Source organism: Lepisma saccharinum, chromosome 13 (assembly GCF_977018435.1).
Source record: "Lepisma saccharinum chromosome 13, izLepSacc3.1, whole genome shotgun sequence".
Classification (NCBI taxonomy): domain Eukaryota; kingdom Metazoa; phylum Arthropoda; class Insecta; order Zygentoma; family Lepismatidae; genus Lepisma; species Lepisma saccharinum.
Genome location: NC_139241.1, coordinates 5,115,291 through 5,135,859, shown reverse-complemented (window position 1 = coordinate 5,135,859; position 20,569 = coordinate 5,115,291). Strand labels below are relative to the sequence as shown.

At 34.7% G+C, this 20,569-nt stretch overlaps 1 protein-coding gene across 5 annotated transcripts in view; it reads left to right on the top strand.

The window, feature by feature from the left end:
* The first annotated feature begins 2,781 nt into the window (after positions 1-2,781).
* LOC145997154 (uncharacterized) overlaps positions 2,782-20,569 on the top strand; it is an 88,716-nt gene continuing 70,928 nt past the window's right edge. For 3 of the 5 annotated variants that reach the window (XM_083133819.1, XM_083133816.1, XM_083133820.1), the window contains exons 1-2: positions 2,782-2,829; positions 17,627-17,793. In XM_083133819.1, the coding sequence (XP_082989945.1) occupies positions 17,663-17,793 (131 nt within the window). In that variant the 5' untranslated portion in view covers positions 2,782-2,829; positions 17,627-17,662. Of the gene's footprint in view, positions 2,830-2,986; positions 3,039-13,553; positions 13,683-17,626; positions 17,794-20,569 lie in introns of those variants that run through there. The other 2 variants (XM_083133818.1, XM_083133817.1) reach the window with 2 other exon arrangements.

Here is a 20,569-nt window from a genome sequence, read left to right as displayed (position 1 = left end):
GCACGAATTGTATCACGGGTGTTGAATGATTTGCGGTTTGAGTTTAGCAAGAGGAAACGATTGCTTGTTGTTTGACGACAAAAGAATCTCCGCGGTATTAAAAGATATCGCCGTGAGAAGAAACATGTTTATTATTTGGACAAGACGTCCTTCAACTCGGTGGGGGAAGGGGGAATAAAACATGGAAGGATACCACCGTGCAAAACCACCGCCAGGGCTGAAGAAACCGACGATAAAAGGAGAGGGGAAGGGGGAGCCTTATTGTTTCACCCACTGGCGGCAATGAAAGCTTTGTTGAAGGCGCATATTTACTGTTCCGCGCAAAGAAAGGGAAGGGTGATTATCAGCAAGAAATGGACAGACCAAGCTTTGAATCCTGGTTTAGTGAAGTGATTCATAAATTGAAACCAGAGTAATAGCGACAGACGATGCACTTGATTGTATATATCACCAATAACAAATCATGATTTTTGGTGGTATAACTTGAAATGCGTGTGTCTTACAGTAACGTATGTATTGCGAACGAAGCAACCACGTTTTTCATAAATGTATTTCTTTCTAAACCAAAAACAATAATTTGTCATTAAATTCAAGAGGGGCCTATTGTTGTTTATTTTATATCCGTTTATTTTTTGTTTTGCGTGCTCGAAATATACAAACATGCTCTCATGTTTAGAAGTTATTTCGCTCTTATATTAAGTAATGACACATTTATTAAATAATATATGCGCAGAAAGTAGTTTTAAAATGTTATGTTTCAGGAGACAAAGAGAAGCAAAAATACATTCCACTTGACATGCATGAGGGTTTTGATGTGTTGTGCGGTTGGCAATACTGTGGATTTTCTCAGTGTCTGCTAGCTCGGCGGTCGAGGAAAGACTGGCACGGAAGATTCTGAGCTCAGTTCTCGCGCGGATTGATACATAAAACCTGTTGCAAACTTAGCCTGACGCGCGGCTTATGCAATTCTTCTTTAGCATGCAACGTTTTTTTTATTAAAATCATAATACGATTTATGAAATCTGAAATGAGAACACGGACAACCTTCTTTGTAATATATCGATCAGGTTTCAGAAACATGATTTTTCACAATACGTTTGCATGTGCAATTTTCCCTCTTTTAAAATAACATGTTTTAATTATGTTACTAATCATTAAAGGAATACCTCAATACCAGTGGCGATGCTAGATAAAGGGCAACTAGGGCACTGCCCCACAACAATTTTAACATAAAAAGTTCATCTGAACTGACGATCGGTATATAACTATTTTTTCCCTCCACTTCTACGTTGCTGCAACCAGACGTACAGGGTGTGCACCCTGTGCGAGGTTCTGCGTCATTTTGGAGAGAGCCAGTCTCAGCTCTGCCCTAAGACGTGACGTCACTGACTGATCCAAGGCTTTACAGCATATGCAAGGGACGGTACCCCCTCACAATGGAAAAGCGCAAAATTCGTAGCCGTCTCTGGGCAGTGAACGAGGTGCCCTGCCCATTCATGTTTGCCTCATTCACCGTTCAGTGTTTCCAACTCTTGGCAGGCACTTTATTCGTTCTTCCAGCGTTCGTACTTTCACCTTCCTCAGTAAGATGCAGCAATAAGCTAGAAAACAATCCCTTGAATGCTTTTCTTCGCGCTGGTTCCAGCGACCTGAAAAGTTGACACTTTTTATTACAAATGTAGTCCCTCGTATTTTCAAAAAGATCCTCCTTCCTTTCCATTGTATACGGATTTGGATTTGAGTTAGTGTGTGAGTTTGCGTTGCGTTCCATCTGTGTGCGTGTTGATCGCTTATGAAATAGGTCTAATTGTTTTGTGTTTTTTTCGCGAGTGAAAGAGTATATAGTTACTGTACGTGTGTGTTTATTTGTGTGGTTGTGTCTGTGTTTCAGACAACTTGACATGCAGATTATCTTCGTAAGTATAAACGAACTTTGGGGGGGGGGGGGGTACATGGACAATGAAAAGTGTTGTAAGTGAACTTAACGGTGCATCATCTTCCTAGTTAGTTATTGATATTAGATCGGAATTTGTTACATTTCATTCCAAATAGTGACCCATTGTTCGAACAATTTACTTACTCTATGTCAAGGAACTCTTCTCAAAAACCTTAAAGAAAATTTTAGAGGTTATCTGCTCCCCGCCCCCCAATAATGCGCCCTGCCTATCTAGAAAGGCACGCGCCGCCCCTGCTCAATACCATCCCGAAGTATGATAATTAATATTTCCCCCTCAAAATAATGGAACACTTTCCCTCTCTGAAACTCGCATAGAAATTATAGCGGCCGTTTGCTTTGGCCAAGCCCCGAACGAACATAACCAAAGGGGCACCGAGCATAACCGAGCCTCCCATATGACGTCACGCGCTCGTGCATGATCGGAAATTTTCGGAAGGCTCTCCTTATATATTAAGTTACCTTGAGCAGACACTGCCTAATTGGAATCTGTTCTGTAGGGGTGTGCGGGATTCCGAAAAGTCGTTACCGGGATCGGCAAAAAAAATTCTCGTCCCGATCCCGACTTTTCGGGATCCCGAGCAGTCGGGAAATACCGAATATTCATTTTAAAAAGTCGTTAATTCTCGACGTTTTCTGCATTGTAAGTGTCTGGAACGTATCGGAAATTGTTAGGTTTTATTGCAGAAATGCAAAAACAATCGCTGAAAGTAAAAATTACGTGTAGAATTGGAGATTTTTCTGTTCCGCATACCCCAACTGTTCTGTTTGGGTTTTACAGGTGTATCAATATGCGCTGTATAAAACACAACTTATTACTAACTTCGTTGACCGATACGTGGTAATAATCTGTTCCCTGACGCACATCGAAAAATGTAAGTTTGGATTTTATTATTATTATTATTATTACAGACATGGTAATCTCTGCAAATGATATAGACCACTATGTAAACAACAGTGAAAGTAACTAAATCAAATCAAAATCATTTATTCTTCATTAGTCAACTACACGTTGCAATAGACTTCGTCACAGTGAATTTACATTCTTAAATTGAATACAGGGTTTTAAATACATTACGCTATTGTAAGTGTTCCAAGGATATATTACAGTAGAAAATCATTTTACATACAAGTCCTTATTCTTTACAGTTTACACATGTTATGATTACACATCCTGGCTATTATACAGTACCCATATGCCTTTCAATGTAACACAATTCTATTTAGTGTTAAAGTAAGGATAATGCTGATTATCTTCTTTGGTAAGAGTTGCAAATCGGCCGAACGGATTTCTTCATTTTTTCACAAGAAAGTACTTACTGGAATGAGTTTTTCTAGCATTTGGATACTTCGTGGAGATATTTTCTGTCATCGTAGAATCATGTGTTTTTCCCGATATTACTACGACCACTATGTTTGCCTAGCCTTGCCGTGAATGGTTTGTGGGGCTATTTATGAATGGTTCGTGAGGCTATCCGTGTATGGTTCGTGGGGCTATTATTGACATTGTTTTCATCAGAAAAAGTCAGAAAAGGGTAACATTATAGTATAGGGGTGACGGATTTCTTCAAATTTACAGGAGAAAGTACTTACGGAAATCGTTTTCTTTGGCATTGTGGAAGTTCGTGAATGTAGTTTTGATCCATTTTAATGCGAATACATGTTGTTTTCTGCGAAAATCTCTGTCCGACATGCTGTTTCTACTGCCGCCATTTGCTTTCTGCATGAGAGCACAATAGAGACGTAATCCCATAGTCAGTGTTTCAAACTCGCTGTGTTTTCACTAGAACATGACGTGTCGAGTATTTTTTTTTTAACTATGCTTGCCTAACCTAACCTAACCTTACGGAAAATGGTTTTTGGGGCTAACGTCAATGGTTTGTGAGGCTAACGTCAATGGTTTGTGAAGCTAACATCAATAGTTCGCGAGGTATTAGCATAATTTCAAATAAATTTCATAAATCGACAAAACACTCGCACAACACGCGATGAACCTATACACTGTCGCCTTAATGTGTGTTACAGAATCAAAATAACAAGTAACAGTAAGTACTCGTAAATGTAAGAAATAGACATTATCTTACTTAGAAATGCAAAATTTCACCTTAGGAAATGTTCCGCATTCCAAAATAGTACGTTAGAAATGTAAAAAAGTGTGAAATATATGATTTATAGGTGTCACCCCCATACAATAATAGTACCCAGAAAAGCAATATTTCACCTTAAAGAATTTTTCGCAATGCACAATAGGTAAGTACAAATGTAAGAAGTGACGAAATAAACGAGTGAGAAGTGTTCGGCCGATTGACAACATTTAATGCTTCTTTAAACTCAGTTACATTATAAATACAATTTTCTGTTAGAAAATTTTGAATAGTTTTCCGAAATCTATTCATGTTCAACTGCCTAATGCTTAGGGGTAAAAGATTGTAAAGTGTCTGAGCATTATATTTGTAACTGTCTTTTGTTTTACTAAGTCTAATATGAGGTGTGACAATATTATACTTTTTCCTAGTATTATAGTTGTGAACCTCTGAGTGCACTGGAAAGCTCTGATGTTTTCTTTTGTATACATCAGGAACTGGTAAATATACATTGCAGGTAGAGTCATTGTTTTTAGTTCAGTAAAGAAAGGTTTGCATGTAACCATATCAGACACACCCATAATGCACCTAATAGCCCTCTTTTGCCATTTGAGTACCTGTTGTGCACCACTAGAATTACCCCAGAGTAATCTGCCATACAACAAGTGAGAAGGGAAAAAAGCATGGTAAGCTGTTACCACCATGTCTTTACTGAGAGATTTTTTTCAGTTCATATAAAAGATATATGACCCTTTATAATTTCTTTATAAGACTGTCAGTATGACACGTCCATGTAAGTTTGAGATCTAAATATATACCCAGGAACTTTACATTTTTGTTAATGTTTGTTGTGACATTCAATAATGAGAAGCATAACATTTCAGTTTTTTTGTGATATTTAAGATTAATTTATTGGACTGTAGCCAGCGCCGAGTTATATCTACCATGGCTTCATTTTTTAAAAGCAGATTATTTAAGTCATTATCACAAGTAACCAGTGTTGTGTCATCTGCATATATAATGTTTTTACATGATAGATGACTAGGCAAATCATAAATGTATACCAAAAATAGAAAAGGGCCAATAACAGAACCTTGTGGTACACCAGTAATTACATCAAGTGGCATTGATACTGTATTGTTAATTTTAACTATTTGTTGTTGATTAGTGAGGTAAGGCTTAATTATGGATAGTTGTTCTATACCTAAAATGCCATAGTGCTTCATTTTTCTAATAAGTAGATCATGTGGGACAGTATCAAATGCTTTAGTCAAATGAAGGAGAATTCCACAGGTGTACAACAAGATTCAAAACCTTCAATTATAGATTCCACCATAGATTTGATTACTTGGATGGTTGAAAGTCCCTTTTTAAAAACCAAATTGTGATGGGTTTATAAGTTGATAACCTTTAAAAAAAAAGTCAATTGTTTTTTAATACATTGTTCAAAAATCTTTGAGACAATGGGTACAAGTGAAATGGGTCTATAGTTTCCTGGGTCACTTTTATCCCGTTTTTTGTATATTGGAATAGTAACTGTAATTTTAAGGCAATCTGGGAACATTCACTCTTGTAAAGACCAGATTATTAGGTATGTCAGTGGAAGGTCCAATAAATCTATGATTTTCTTGACTATGGGATTTGAGAAACCATAATAATCTTCAATATGTGAGGTTTTCATTTTCATTGTTATATTTCCTATTTCTTGTGGATATACCTCATACCAATTAAATTTGATACCATTTTGATGAGTATCTTCAACACTTTGAACATCTTGATCCTGGTTTTATAATAACCGACTACTTTGTACAAAGTGCTTATTAAATGCATCTGTGTGGATACCTCTAGTTTATTTTTACCTACTTCATTTTTTTATTACTGTCCAAGCAGCTTCGCATTTATTGACAGAATTAGTTATGTACTTTTCATTAGCTTTCTTTTGGTCAGCTTAATTTCTTTTTTATAATTATATATTGCCTTTTTGTATTCCATTTTAAGCTGACAGTTACAATTTTTAGCTTTATTTTATAATCTGAGATTGTGTTGTCTATACTTTGCCAAATTAGGTGTATACCATTTTAGTGTGTTTATTTTTTGTTTGGTCTTATTGTGATTGACATCCTTAGTTTTTCTGGGGCAGTAGTGATTTAATAAACAAGTAATTGTGTTTATGAATCTATTCCATCCATCTATTACATTTTGATTTTCAATTATTAATTGATGTAAATTACTTTCATTTAAAGCAAGTCTTGACATGGATATATGGCTCACTCCAAGTAATCTAAAATTCTTAACCAATTTGGTATTAGTGGTTTGTGTTGTTTGTAAGATTACTGGAATAAAAACCCAAAGGGCTTTGTGATGAGATAAGAGAAGTTCAACTGTACCACATGATAATTCAGATCTATTTATATTAGTAATAATATTATCTAGGCAGGATGCCTTTCTTGTTGGCTGATCATTAACATAATAATAATCAAATGACCTAAAAATATCACATACAGTTTTCTTATCATTATTGTCATTTAGGACATTTATATTAATATCTCCCACATATCGTCAATCCAATGACATAACGACGTATCTCATTTTTTTGCGAAATTGAGTTATTAACGTCGTTGTGATCATACCGGTGTCCTGCATCACCTCAAATCCAATTAATAAGGAAGTTATGAATATTTTTTGATTTTGCGTATCTCAATTTGTTAAAAAATTTGGTATAACATAGCGGCGTATCTTGACTTCCGTTGTTATGTCAGATAAAGTAAATCCTAAACTGTTTCGCAAGTTGGTGTATCTCTTTTTGCTTACAGCAGAAAAATGCAAGAGGATGGAAGAATGGAGTCTTCTTCTCATGTTCCAGATGTCACATCCTGCTTTGCTGGGATCATTTTATTCAAGATAATGACTGTACGTTACACAAGAAACAGGGCGTTTTTGACAATTCAAAATGTGTAGTAAACAAAGTGCAGGATAACAATTTGTTAATGTGTGATAGCAGTGCCATCACTAGAGACCACATTTCAACAAATCCTGAAAGGTATGATGTCGACGGACCACCAAAAGAAGGCTCTACTACCTTCTAGAAAAGGAGGGAAGAAAAATCTGAGTAAGAAGTTACGTAATGAAGGCTATGAATACTTCAGTTCAATTACAGGGAAGGTTGTTAAGAAAAGAAGATTGCCGAAACCCCTCCGCACAGGCTGCACCCACAAAGGAAGAAAATGTTATGTACTGAAGAACAATGAGAAATCACGAATAATTATTTTAAATGGATATTTCGATCTTGGAAACTTGCAACGTCAAAGGAAGTACGTAGCACGACACATTGTTGTAGAAGATATGAGACAAAAACCACAAAACAAGCATCGAGACGTACAAAAACACAATTTTACTATCTTTCCCTGGATGGAACAAGGCTGAAGGTTTGCAAGAAGATGTTTTTGAATACTCTTGGAATTAGCAAACGATTTATACGTACGACAGTGAACAACATTCAAGAAACAGGCATATTACTAACTGAAAAACGAGGTGGAAGATACAAACATTTGAAAGAAAATGACGAGAGGAAACGGAGTATAGTAAAAGATCACATAAATCGCTTTCCACGAATGGAGTCTCGCTATTGTAGAAAATATTCAACAAAGGAGTATCTGCATTCTGATTTAACTGTAAAGAAGATGTATGAGATGTACAAGGAAGAGATTGACACAACATGTCAAGCATCTTTGCAAACATACACAAATGTTTTCAAGGGTATGAATCTTGCATTTCATCAACCCAAAAAAGATCAGTGTGGATTATGCATTACGTACAATACAGGATCTGATGAAGATAAAATGAAGCTAGAAGATAAATTTAAGCAGCACATTGCAGAGAAGAGTAAAGTGAGAGAATTGAAAGCAATAAGTAAGACAACAAGCCAGATACTATCTACATAAAACAAGTTTACTGCAAGAGAATCCCGCAAAAATCGTAGTAAAGAGATGTAATACTGAAGATATAGCTGCGAGAATGCCACCTCCATTGAACAAAGAATCTGTGAAAATAGTGCAAGAGAAATATGCAGATTTATTGTCAATGTGTGAAGGTCCTTTCCCCGTTGTTCTAGACAGTGACTGCAAAAACTTTTACGCAAATTTGAATCACTGAATCTGTTCTCCATTCTATTCCACAAAAATGGTTTATTGATGTTTACGTAATGTAGCCAAAATATCTCCTAATATTGTACTCTTGTTATGTAGTAATTTTGCATGTATATCTTTTTAATTGTACTTGTAGTGAAGAGTTTTGTAATTTGTACATGTACTTAAAGCATGCAAATCTAAAGAACTTCAAAATAAAAATAACCATTCACTTTGAAAGAAAAAAGCGTCATGAACAATAAAAATCATAAATATTATATAGTTTTGCTCACATTTTGACTAAAAAAGAAGATTTCTCAAATCATGAAGCTGTAACTTGATACTAATTTGCATGGCGTATCTCAAAGATATTTCTGTGTGAGTAATTATTTTGATCTGACATACCAACGTATATCAAGAAATTGTGAAATTTCAAGCATATAACGCAACACATGTAACATTCAACCACACTATTTTACAGCAGAAACATAATACAATTTAATGACAACAAAATTTGTTATGGGGTAAATAGTTTTCTCACAAACATCCATGAAAGTGTGTGTGAAAACGTTTTTTGCTTCTGAAAAGTTGGAAAAAATTAGGTCGTTATGTCATTGGACCGACGATATATAACCTTATACAGACTGTGTTTCTCAAGGAATGTAGTTAGTTTTCCCATTGTGTTATGAACAGATTTAAATTTGAGTTAGGTATTCTATAAACTGTTATTATAATTATTTTTATGTTATTGATGATAACCCCTGCCACCTCAAAACTTTCCTCAAGACAGAACTGTGCAATATCTAGTTCCTTGTAGTCAACCATAATATCAGAACCTATATAAATTACGACTCCCCCGTGTAAATGCAGCTCTCTACAGTAACTTGTTACAAGCTTATAATTGTGTGGTGTGTACATTGTTTCCTCATTTTTTCTTAACCAATGTTCATTCACACACAATATGTAACACGGGAATTCAGCAAGAGCAATTTCTAATTCATTCAGCTTGTTTCTTATAGATTGCAAGTTAATATGGTTTAGTTAGATTTGATTGTTTGATCTGTCCCCATTGCAAGGATGAGCTAGCTACCTATGGAGTTGCATTACCACAGTTACATTATCTCTTTGCTTAAAAAATTTGCAAATTTCTTCATTTACTCCATCAATTTCTCTATTTGCACATGACCAATTAGGTAAATCATGTTGGTGAGGAACAGTGAAAACAAGAGTATTTGTGTGTTTTAAGTCTAGCACCAGTTTTTGCATATTTTGAAGATGTTTATTACAGTCATTTTTTATCGATGTCATTAGTACCTACAAGTAACACCACTAGATCATGTGAGTTGAAATTTTTGCATTCCTTTATGACTTCTGTAGTGACATCTTGGAATGTGGCACCAGGTTTAATTGTGCTATAAGTCGGTACACTCCTCTTATTTATGAGTTTTGTTGAAATACCCCTACCTTGACTATCTGCATAGATATATATATTTTACCACTTCGATTGGACCAGTTTCTTGATCATCTAATTTTCCTGTGTTTTCTTCCTCCAAGGCTGAAAATCCGTTTTTCAGTAGGATTATGGGCACTATTCTACTATTGCTATATTTAAACTTACAATTATTATTACCATTTTGCACTGTTTTCCAGTTTTCTTTCATTGCATCTGCGTAGGTATGCCCATGTGGCTGTTGAGTATTTTCTTCAAGTAAATTTGGATTTTTTTTTTTTTTTACAATCTGAGATTTGAGAATATTATTTACCTCCCTCAACGATTCTATTTCATCTAATAACTTCTTAATATCAATTTCTGTTTCTTTGTCATTATCTTTATCACCATCACTACAGATAATCACTTCACCATTTGCTTTTTCCTTAATCACACATGGATCACACACCCAGGTTGTTTTTGGTATTGTTTCCTCACTAATGGCCGAGCATTTTGAAAAGTGATACTACTTATCACATGCATCACAAAGAATTCCATTTCTAACCACACGATTACATTTGCCGCAATTTGCATCTTTCAGAATTGTCGATTTTTCAGCATGCGATGTAGCAATGTCTAATCTACTGGGTGCCATCTTACTTAATTCTCTTGAACCACAATAAAACAAATGTCTTTTCTGGCATTTTTATTTTGATGTACATACATCCCACACATTTCGGAACATCATTGTAGGCATCCAAAGATTTATATGCTTCAAGTGTCTGCCTTGTGTGGCAAGAAGCACTTTCAATTAAATATATAACTTTTATAAATTGGAACAGCAGACAAAAAACTGATACCATCCTGGAATATTTGCACATTTACTCCTTAGTTGCTCATCCAATGAATCGGAAAAACCCTCCACTTTATAATACCCCTTGTTCTTCTTCCTCTTACCATGAAGAGATTTTATGTCCTCCATTTCATCTGACAAAAGAAGACAGAAAAATGCTGCAAGTACACTCTTGAATTATGTACCTACAGTTTTTTATCATTTGATTTGTATTTGTTTACTCGTGGAAAGCTCCTGTGGTACTCATCGACAACAAGATTTCGTAAGTAGAGCTTTTTCCTGAAGAATTTGCCTCGGAGAAAATCTAGTGCAACCATCAGAATATGTTTATTCATTTATTCGCCTGTACTGTGCAGAACTCAATATGTTCCCATTGGATGTTCCTCAGATACATTCTTACTTTTTGTGTGAGAGTAATATTCTGATGCCAACATGCTTACATAAGTTGATTAATCATATTCAGTTACATTAACTTTCTTTTTTATCCTAAGTTCCTTTTGTTTTATTGTGATTTCATCATGCTCTGTATGCAATTTTTACATGGTTCGATTTTGATTTACGTCTGTTACACATACTGTGGAGTTTTAGAGCTTATTTACTATGTGTTTCCTTGACAATGGTTTTTCACATCACTAATACATAATTCTGTACTTGCCAACAGCCACTCGTTTACTATCTACTGTCTTGGTTACATATGTACTGCCTCACCTACCTAGGTCACATGTGTGAGGTACAAATGGGTTTCCGGTATAGGCTCATGAAATCTGTATATTTACCGTGTGGTGTGATGTGTACTTTCTTCTTGCTCCCAAAATGTTTGAAGATTTCGTTCAATATATGCTTTTGTAGTTAAGTTATGTGTGTCAGGTTTAGTTCCCTTAGCATTTTAAGAATAACCCTAAAAGCATTCATCATTAGGTTAGACAGATCAGGTTTACTTCTCTCAGCATTAAAATAACATCCCTAAATGCTTTTTTTTAAAGGAAGGTTCTCCACTAGTCTTCTATACTTACTTATGAATGCCTTGTCCATAGAGAGTATGCATGCTTGAATCAGGTAATTTTGAAGTTTTATTTTCCAAAATAAATAACTTCTTTTTTTCCCCAAAATCCAAATAGTCCTCATTACTTTAAGGGAGGTTCACATTTCGTGTGACAATGAATGCCAAAATTCTCCAATAATTAGTCTTTTTGCTAGCAGAATTGGGAAAAAATTCATAAACAAATCAGAATTGTTACCTTTTTTTTCTATTTTGGTTTCCATCCAAACCACAATGGTGTTATTTAACAGTAATTTAACAGTGGGCAAAACTGGGTTTATTGTTTATTTTTTTCAGGTTATGTTTAAAAGTATAATATTAAAGATGATATACATTTTTCCTGGTAGTAGTGTATTTGGAACATTCATTTTGTATTGTTTTAGGTGACTGAATCAAGAACTATTTAACATTTTCTGTTAAGAATTGATAATGAAATATGATTAAACTAAGTAAGATACTCTCTTCTAAAATATTTGACCAACAGTTTGATTCTACCTGAATCATGTAATAGTTAAGGCTCTTGCTATGTGATCAGTTTCCACAGTTCCTGAGCAGGCACATATTTTAGTGTATCCAACTTTAAACTGTATCCACAGTTCCAATTAGCCTCTCTGACTGCAGTGTTGGCTGGGTGGAATATTACACTGAAATTTAAAATAAGGCTTCATTTTTTCAATCCGTAAACCAAAATTATGGACATAGTTATTTGCTTATATTTTTATACTTTTGTGCATCTCTAGGTTAATCACACAGATGAGATTAATATGAAAAATTCAATATGCTGACCAAGGCAGAAATTTATTTTATTATGAAACATAAACTAAACGTAACATTTCAACCTTCTAGCAAGGTCTTCTTCAAATGTTGTACTTGGTGCAGAGTCTGAAGAAGACCTTGCTAGAAGGTTGAAACATTATGTTTAGCTTATGTTTTATAATAAAATAAATTTCTGCCTTGGTCAGCATATTGAGTTTTTCATATTAATCTCATTTAGTTTATTTTACTTCGCGTTTTGTGCCTCTTGGCTAAATTGCGAAGATGGGGATGAGTGATGAAATGATGAAATTGATGAATGGACATTCACAAACAACCAAGCCCGACCGGGATTCAAACCCGGGACCCTTGGCGTCGCAGCGCGATGTGCTAACCACTCGGCCACAGGGTCGGGCATTGAGTTTTTCATATCAATGGAAACAAGGCTTAATGGTGTTATAATGAAATTAATGATGATTAAATTATGTACATGATGGGTCACACATGCTGTGTTTTCTGAAAAAGGAATATTTACATGTCTATGAAATCTTAAGAAATGATTTACTTTTATGTTGAAAGGAAATAAAAAGAATTATTTCATTATGAATCTTACAAAGATTTAATCATAACACGTAAACATGCCCTTGGTAGCTCACAGGTATTTTCATATGTAGGAAACAGTTCAATGGTTGTGAGAGTTCAGAGACCTCTGTTATCATCAGTGTTGTTTTTTATGGTAGTACACAAGAGTACTCTATTATGGCACCTTACGAAGTATGACAATGAAACTAATAACATTTTAACAAGAGAAATGTATATGTGTGTGTAATTGGATGCATTATTGTTTATGAGCATAACAAAACAACTTGAATTGTGCCGGAACTTCCTTTACAAAAAAATGTCTACTGGTTGTAATGAAACTTTTTCATACTGAGACTTTTAATTGTATCAATCATGTTTGCAGTGGTCAGAAGTAGCGTGCTACTTGTAGCGTCACTACTGTAGCTAGGTACAAAATTTGTAGCGGTAGCTGTAGCGGCGCTATATTTTGGAAATTGTAGTTGTAGCAAAGCTACAAAATTCCTGTAGTTACATTTCTTCTCTGCATTTTGAGGAAAACTTTGAATCTGACCACGGCGTCAAAGAAAAATTCGACAATAATGCTTACTTTTGCAGGAGGTTTATATAAAAGTCTATTACATGCAAATAATCTAGATTATAAATATCTTGATATCGCAGATTATAGATATCTGCGTAATTTATTTCATTAGTATAGAATAAATTTAATTTCCAGATAACTAAACTGAACTGCCATATGTGAATATATTCTGGCTAAGAGCTACGTTTTTTAGCTGCATCGCTATTTTTGTGCCTCATTTGCTGCACCCCTGAAAAAAAAAACACACCAGGAACAAATCATGTGGATATCCATGATGTAAGAGACAGGTAAATGTAATTAATTACTGTGTAAAACACTTCTTGCAGTGTAATAATGAGCCATCAATGGATGGTCAATGAAAATGCAACAGTGTCAGCATTCAGTGGCTCAGTACGTTTTCAGCATTGATCATTGCTAGTACACAGGATCTCACCAGCAAGAAATTATTGTTACAAGAATGATAGACATACACTTTCTGGAATTACAATTATTTTCAACATAATATTTGTTCACAAATTTTAAAATTGCAATACATTTAGAACACTCGGGTTTACACTTCAGTTTCCTCAATATATTTTCTGATATTGTAAAACGTATGTACGAGTTATTGCCTTTTCTGCAGAGACGATAATTTTCTTTAGTTAATAAAAAAATAATATACAGTTTCTAAATGTATGCATTTCTTCTACTTTTACGTTCTTTTTCTGTACTTTTGCTAATCATGACGATGAAGATGAATGTTTTATTTTGTTATTCTGTTATCTAGAGTTGCCTTCTGCTACTTTAACTAATTATGAGACTAAGGAAGAATGATGATGATGAGTAGTGTGGGGAATGGAGGAGCATGAGGATCCTTCCTCCCAACTAGACGTCTTTCCTAGTGTTTGTTTTGAGTCCACTTTATGCACAGATAAGCTAATCGAGACTGGATCAGAATCACTAGTGCCTCTGCCAGGTATCGAACCTGGAGCCCTTTGATTTCAATGTGACAAAATTTCCACTGTGTCATCAGGGAAACATTCCCAATAGGAAACTTACGTAAAACATCCCTCCACCTGTCGCTCATTTAGCTATACCAAAGCAGCATCCCCCAGCTATCCACAATGTTAGAGCAAACATCTAACGAATTACGGGAATTATGATAATAAATATCAATCTATTTTCCAGTAAGTACAACTATCATACTAGGGGTTTCTTTTGAATATCCATGTGGTTGTTTCAATCTTTTTTTTTAATGCAGAAGTAGCGCAAAGTAGCGAGTAGCACACATGAGTAGCATAGCAAGCCACTTTTTTGGTAAATGTAGTTGTAGCTGTAGCGAAGCTACATTTTTGGATCAGTAGTGGGAGCTGTAGCGAAGCTGCTTTTAAAATGTAGTGTTCTGATCACTGCATGTTTGCTACTACACACTTCTCCCTGAGACAGTACTCAAATTTAATACTGATTTGTTGGTTCTTCAACTTGCCAAGAAACTTGCCATTTGTTGAAGTATAGATCCTACCTCTGAAAATATAAACTTTATTTTTTCCCAAGATGAAGCACATTTTTAGTGAATTTTTCATTCTATAATTTATGAAAAAAATTATTTTGTGAATGCAGTATTGTGCCTATGGTGGAGTGAATCCTGCTAGAATTATAAACACATTTCTTGTCTTATTTATTTCATTTCCTTACAAGCACCATACGCCAATAAATCATGCAAAAATACTATGCAACACCAGATAGTTGACTTAAATCTCCTTCAATTCATTTTGTTCAAAGTATGTCATAGTTGTGTTTTCCTATTATTTTTCTGTATGTTTCAAGCTTAAATGTGATGAAATAATGTCTACCATATTAAATTGTCTTAGCTGATTTTATCCATATGGAATACCATATGAAGCTGAGGGTGATGTAGTTCTCTTGCCAGCTTTACCCTCCAGAGTTTCCTCCAGGTATCCACTTTGTAGGATGCTGGGTGGGCACCAGAGCCACTTGAACAGGTGGAAAATATCCCAGTTCTCCACTTTCCTCAAGGGGATCAAACCCAGGTCTCTCAGATGGTAGTCAGATGCCCTAATGACTGAGCTAACATGTGATAAGTAATGCCCTAAAATATTTGTCTCCTTTCTTAATTCCAAAAATGTGGTTTAGGCATATATTTGAAAGTGTCATCAGAATTTATAGCTACCTCAGTGTAGGAAAAATCCATTTTCCAGCTGCATCTTGAAATCCTTACAACAAATGCAAATGTAAAAATCAAATCATTCCCTGAATGTATCTAGTTGCAACATGAATTTAAGCTTAGAAGCTCTAAATTTTTCTGCATTTATCATGGTCTCAGAATTGGTGACCTACCCGCACCCTTCCTAAACCACACACTATATTACTTGTATGATTGTTATAATATATTATTTTTATTAAGTACTTAAACTCAAGTGATACCTTGCTGAGACTTGAGTTTCTTAATGCACTATATGTAGGTGCTGCATTCACCTGAGTACCTCACACCACCTTTTCTAAAAAAATAAAATGAAATGGAAGTAGATTATGTGAGTACATGACTTACATGGGTATAGAGCTCCTGACCATAAATAATAGGCAAGAAACTCATTACATTCAATCAGTACATGGAAGCTTCCATGGGACAGAATGGAGGGAAAGGTACACCATCTCAGTACATGTCATTGGAAAGAAAACAGAACAAGAAAAACATTTGCACATATGTTGTATTTTGAGAAGTGAAAAGATCATTTCAAATGTGTTCTGATTTAATTGTGCCACAATTAACCTATTTCTACTTTCATGGCATTTTGATACTTATGATTTATGCATACAAGAATGTATTGTATCAGTTGATCGTCACAGTTGAAACTATGATGAGCGACTATGGCTTCCCCATACAAAGAAGTGACTGATAACTAAAGTGCTACCACAATTCAAAATTATAAACTTCGTTCAACTATACTGCATCAGTCAATGCAAACATTTCATCTAAAAGTTTTGGACACTTCTCTATTTTGTTTCTTCCATATATGTTCTTATTATATCTGTTGAAAGTAATTTCTAACATGATTTGAGAAAAATATCCTTAAAAACCTGCTGTGACTTGTACTACAGTATTTTGAATGCGACATAAATCGTATGCAAATTAATTTAGCTATTTGTTCTAGTTATAAGGATCTTGGCATAATCATAGATTCTAAATTGCTATTTGATGAACATATAATTGAAGTTTGTAAAAAAGTTTTAAGTTTTATATTTTTTAATTGGACTACCCTTAATAGAATGGAAACTTTTAGATTTCTATTTATAGTGTTGGTTTGCCCATTAGGGGAATATGGAAATGAATTATGGAACGTAGGAGCAAATAGTCACACCGAGAAAATTGAATCAATTCAGAAATTATTTATTACTCCCTCTGTCCCATAATTATAGTCCGGTATGCCAAAATGGTAGTACAGGAATGACAGACAAGAGGCAGATGGAAAGCACAATTTGTACTGATCCTTGAGTAATAAAGTTGTATGACTCATTCCCATGTTTCATGTTCTTCTTCTGTATACACCAATGTCACAGTTTGAATATCGGACAATTATTATGACAACAAACAAAAATGTACCGGACAATAATTATGGGACAGAGGGAGTAGGTTACTTTGTATGAAAATGAAGAAAAGTTACATACCATTAAATTATATGGAGTGGTTGGAGATACTTAATATTAATAACCTTGAGCTCAAGAAGGAAAGATAAAATTAATGTATTGATACAAAACATTTTGTCAAATACGATTGATAGTGAATACTTTATAAATACAATAGTATATAATGTTCCAAAATATAAAACAAGATAGAATCCATTATTGTCAATAAAATTGAAAAATGGTGAATTTATAAAAATATTAATAGATGATTTTAATTATGATTTCCCTTAAAATATTATATTTATGTATAGGATGTGATTTGCTGTAAAAACCGTTATGAGTTAATCCTTTGATATTACTCTTTGTGACATAATGCTGTATCAGGTTTCTTTTTAACTCTCCTTAGTTCTTTAAATAAATAAACTATTATTCCTAAGATACATAGTTCAAACACCTTCCTAGTTTGAACACATTCCTGCCTGAAATGATACCAGTAACATAGCATATGAGCCTGTATTGTATAGTTAGTTTTAAATACACTGAATGGTAATGTATTTCACAAGATGAAGAAATTAATTTAATGTAGTCATTTCTTTGTTCTTGACAGATATTTGCAAACAAACTTAAAATTGTGAGCACAAAAATGGATGATTACCAGAAACTTGCAGAAGTGGAAATATTGGAGACAATTGAGAGTTTAAAGAAGGAGCCAATATCAGTGTTTTCTGAATTGTCAGAACCAAGTCGAATTGAAGCTCTCCATTCAGATATAAGGTGAGTTACATTGATGCTTACTTTAGTTGAAATTTCACAATTCAATTTATGATGTATATTAGGTGCATATCATATTGAATTATGCCCTATTATTTTGACACACAAGTAGATCAGTTACAACTTCGCAGGTACATTCTTTTTCCCAATGCAATCTCCCTTCAACTAAATATACTTGCACCACCAGTGTGGCAGCCTCTGCAAGCTCTTTTTCATCTAGTGCCCTGACTGGGCACAGATTGTTGATATTTGAAATCCGCAAAATGATTGTCTCATTCTTTTTTCAAAGCCCCAAAGAGATGATAGGCTGAGAAACTATGTTAGAGTCATTCCATGCCAAATCAACACAGATATGTGCAATTTTTAACCTGACCATCTCCGATTTTCATGAAATTTGGGGAGTTCAAACTATGCATAGAACTTAGTAACTATGAAAATTTTTAGTCTCGTGCGTCTTGTAATTGTCAAATTATTCAAAGTCAAAGTTTGCAGAAATTGCCTTTTTTGAGCCCGCTTAGCTATACTAAATGTGCTGTAACTCCGCCCCTATTTCGCCTAGGAAGCTCAAATAAAGCTTATTGTACAGGGAATTGAACAAGCTTTCCAGTGATATATAACAAGCCTACCTTTGGATAAAAATATAATTTTGTCACGTGACCTTGACTTTTGACCTTGAATATCTCAAAACATGTCATCACCAAAAATCGTGAAAAAATATATTTGGTCCCTCATAGCATACTCTAAAACATACCAAAAAATCATTCTGGGACTGCAATGGGATCAGAAGATACAAAATAATATGTGTGACTATGTGACTGATAAAATCCCCATTACATGAACTATGAAGAGTCAAATGTCCCTTAACACCCCCTACAAAATGTGAAGGAGTTATCCTGGGTATAATTGGTCATGAAAGAAATAGGTTAGGGACAGGGAGATCCCTAGCCGTGTGTGTCAAGCGCAGATCCGGGATATTGTTGACCGCCATATTGAATTCAACGCAAAAATTTCAAAGGAAAGGGGGTTATGTGATATATCAAATGAGGCTAGAATTTCACGAGAAATGAAGTGACGAAGGTTTATCCAACATATATTTAACCAGCAAAAATTTATTACTGCATACTTGTAACCATTTTCTCCTTTTCGAGGTGTTAAAAACATAGCATTGGAATGCTCCTAACGTTGTAGGAACTCATCGAGATCACGCTGACATCTTGGGAGAGAAAGAAGTATACGCACCATTGCATATGATTTTAATCAGCTACATTCACCAAATAGTTGAATAGTGAAGAATATTGGGAAAAGTATCTCAAACAATTACGTGACACTTCCTTTGGAATGAAAAATTCTTCAGTGACGAGGCAAATTTTTATGTTCACGGTGAAGTTAATAAAAATAATATGCAATACCTGTGATTTGCTCAGTCGAATGGTTGTTGCTGGTAAGCTAATTATGTGGTATAATGTATGGCGAACGGAAATGGTTGGTCCATATTCAACAACGGAACCTTAAATGATGAGGGCTTCTTGGATTTGTTAAGTGAACAGGTTTTTTCACCCTTGCTTACGGGATATGGCACTTTTCGAGAGTTTTGAAACAGGACAGAGTGTGACCACACTATGTAGACATTTTAAGGGACATTTGACTCTTCATAGTTCATTTAATCGGGCTTTTATCAGTCACATAGTTACACATATTATTTTGTATCTTCTGATCCCATTGCAGTCCCAGAATGATTTTTTGATATGTTTTATAGTATGGAATGAGGGACCAAATATATTTTTTTCACGATTTTTGGTGATGACATGTTTTGAGATATTCAAGGTCAAAAGTCAAGGTCACGTGACAAAATTATATTTTTATCCAAAGGTAGGCTTGTTATATATCACTGGAAAGCTTGTTCAATTCCCTGTACAATAAGCTTTATTTGAGCTTCCTAGGCAAAATAGGGGTGGAGTTACAGCAGATTTAGTATAGATAAGCAGGCTCAAAAAGGGCAATTTATGCTAACTTTGACCTTGAATAATTTAACAATTACAAGACGCACGAAACTAAATATTTTCATAGTTACTAAGTTCCATGCATAGTTTCAATTCCCCAAATTTCATGAAAATCGGAGATGGTCAGGTCAAAGGCTGTGTTGATTTCGCATGGAATGACTCGTTAACGAATTGCGGTTCGTGTGGTAGCACTTGGAATTCCATCTCGGTATTGTTTCATGATTTGATATGGGGACCTGCATTATCATGTTCGAAAAGCATACCTCTTGCTCACTTCCATGGCCACTTCTTTTCAATGTCTTGATGCAACATGCGAAGAGTTACCACATCTGGTATGCTGTTAATGGAGGTTCCTGGTTCAAGCCAGTGTTTATGTGCATATTGGAATGCTCTCTTGTTTCAATGTTCGTAGAATCAAAATCACATCTAGTGAGCAAGACACAAGGATAAGACATATCAGTGGGCACATCTATTCAATAATGTTCTTATGATCTTACAACATAAAAGTTTTTCTTGTATGTACGCATTGCTTGCATTGTAGAATTATTTTTCTGTAGTTTACGGTTATGACAAGCATAAGAAAACAGTTTTTTGTTGTGACGTTTCAGGAGAACACACACTCTCTTCATCAGACATTTATTTTCATTTTGACTAAAGATACAGTTATAACAATGGTTAGCAATTTTTTAAACAAAAATAATCCATTATATAAAGGATGTTGTTAATGTTTCTTTTTCTTTTTCACAAAACTCATTGTTCAGCCTCTGCAAGCTCTTCTT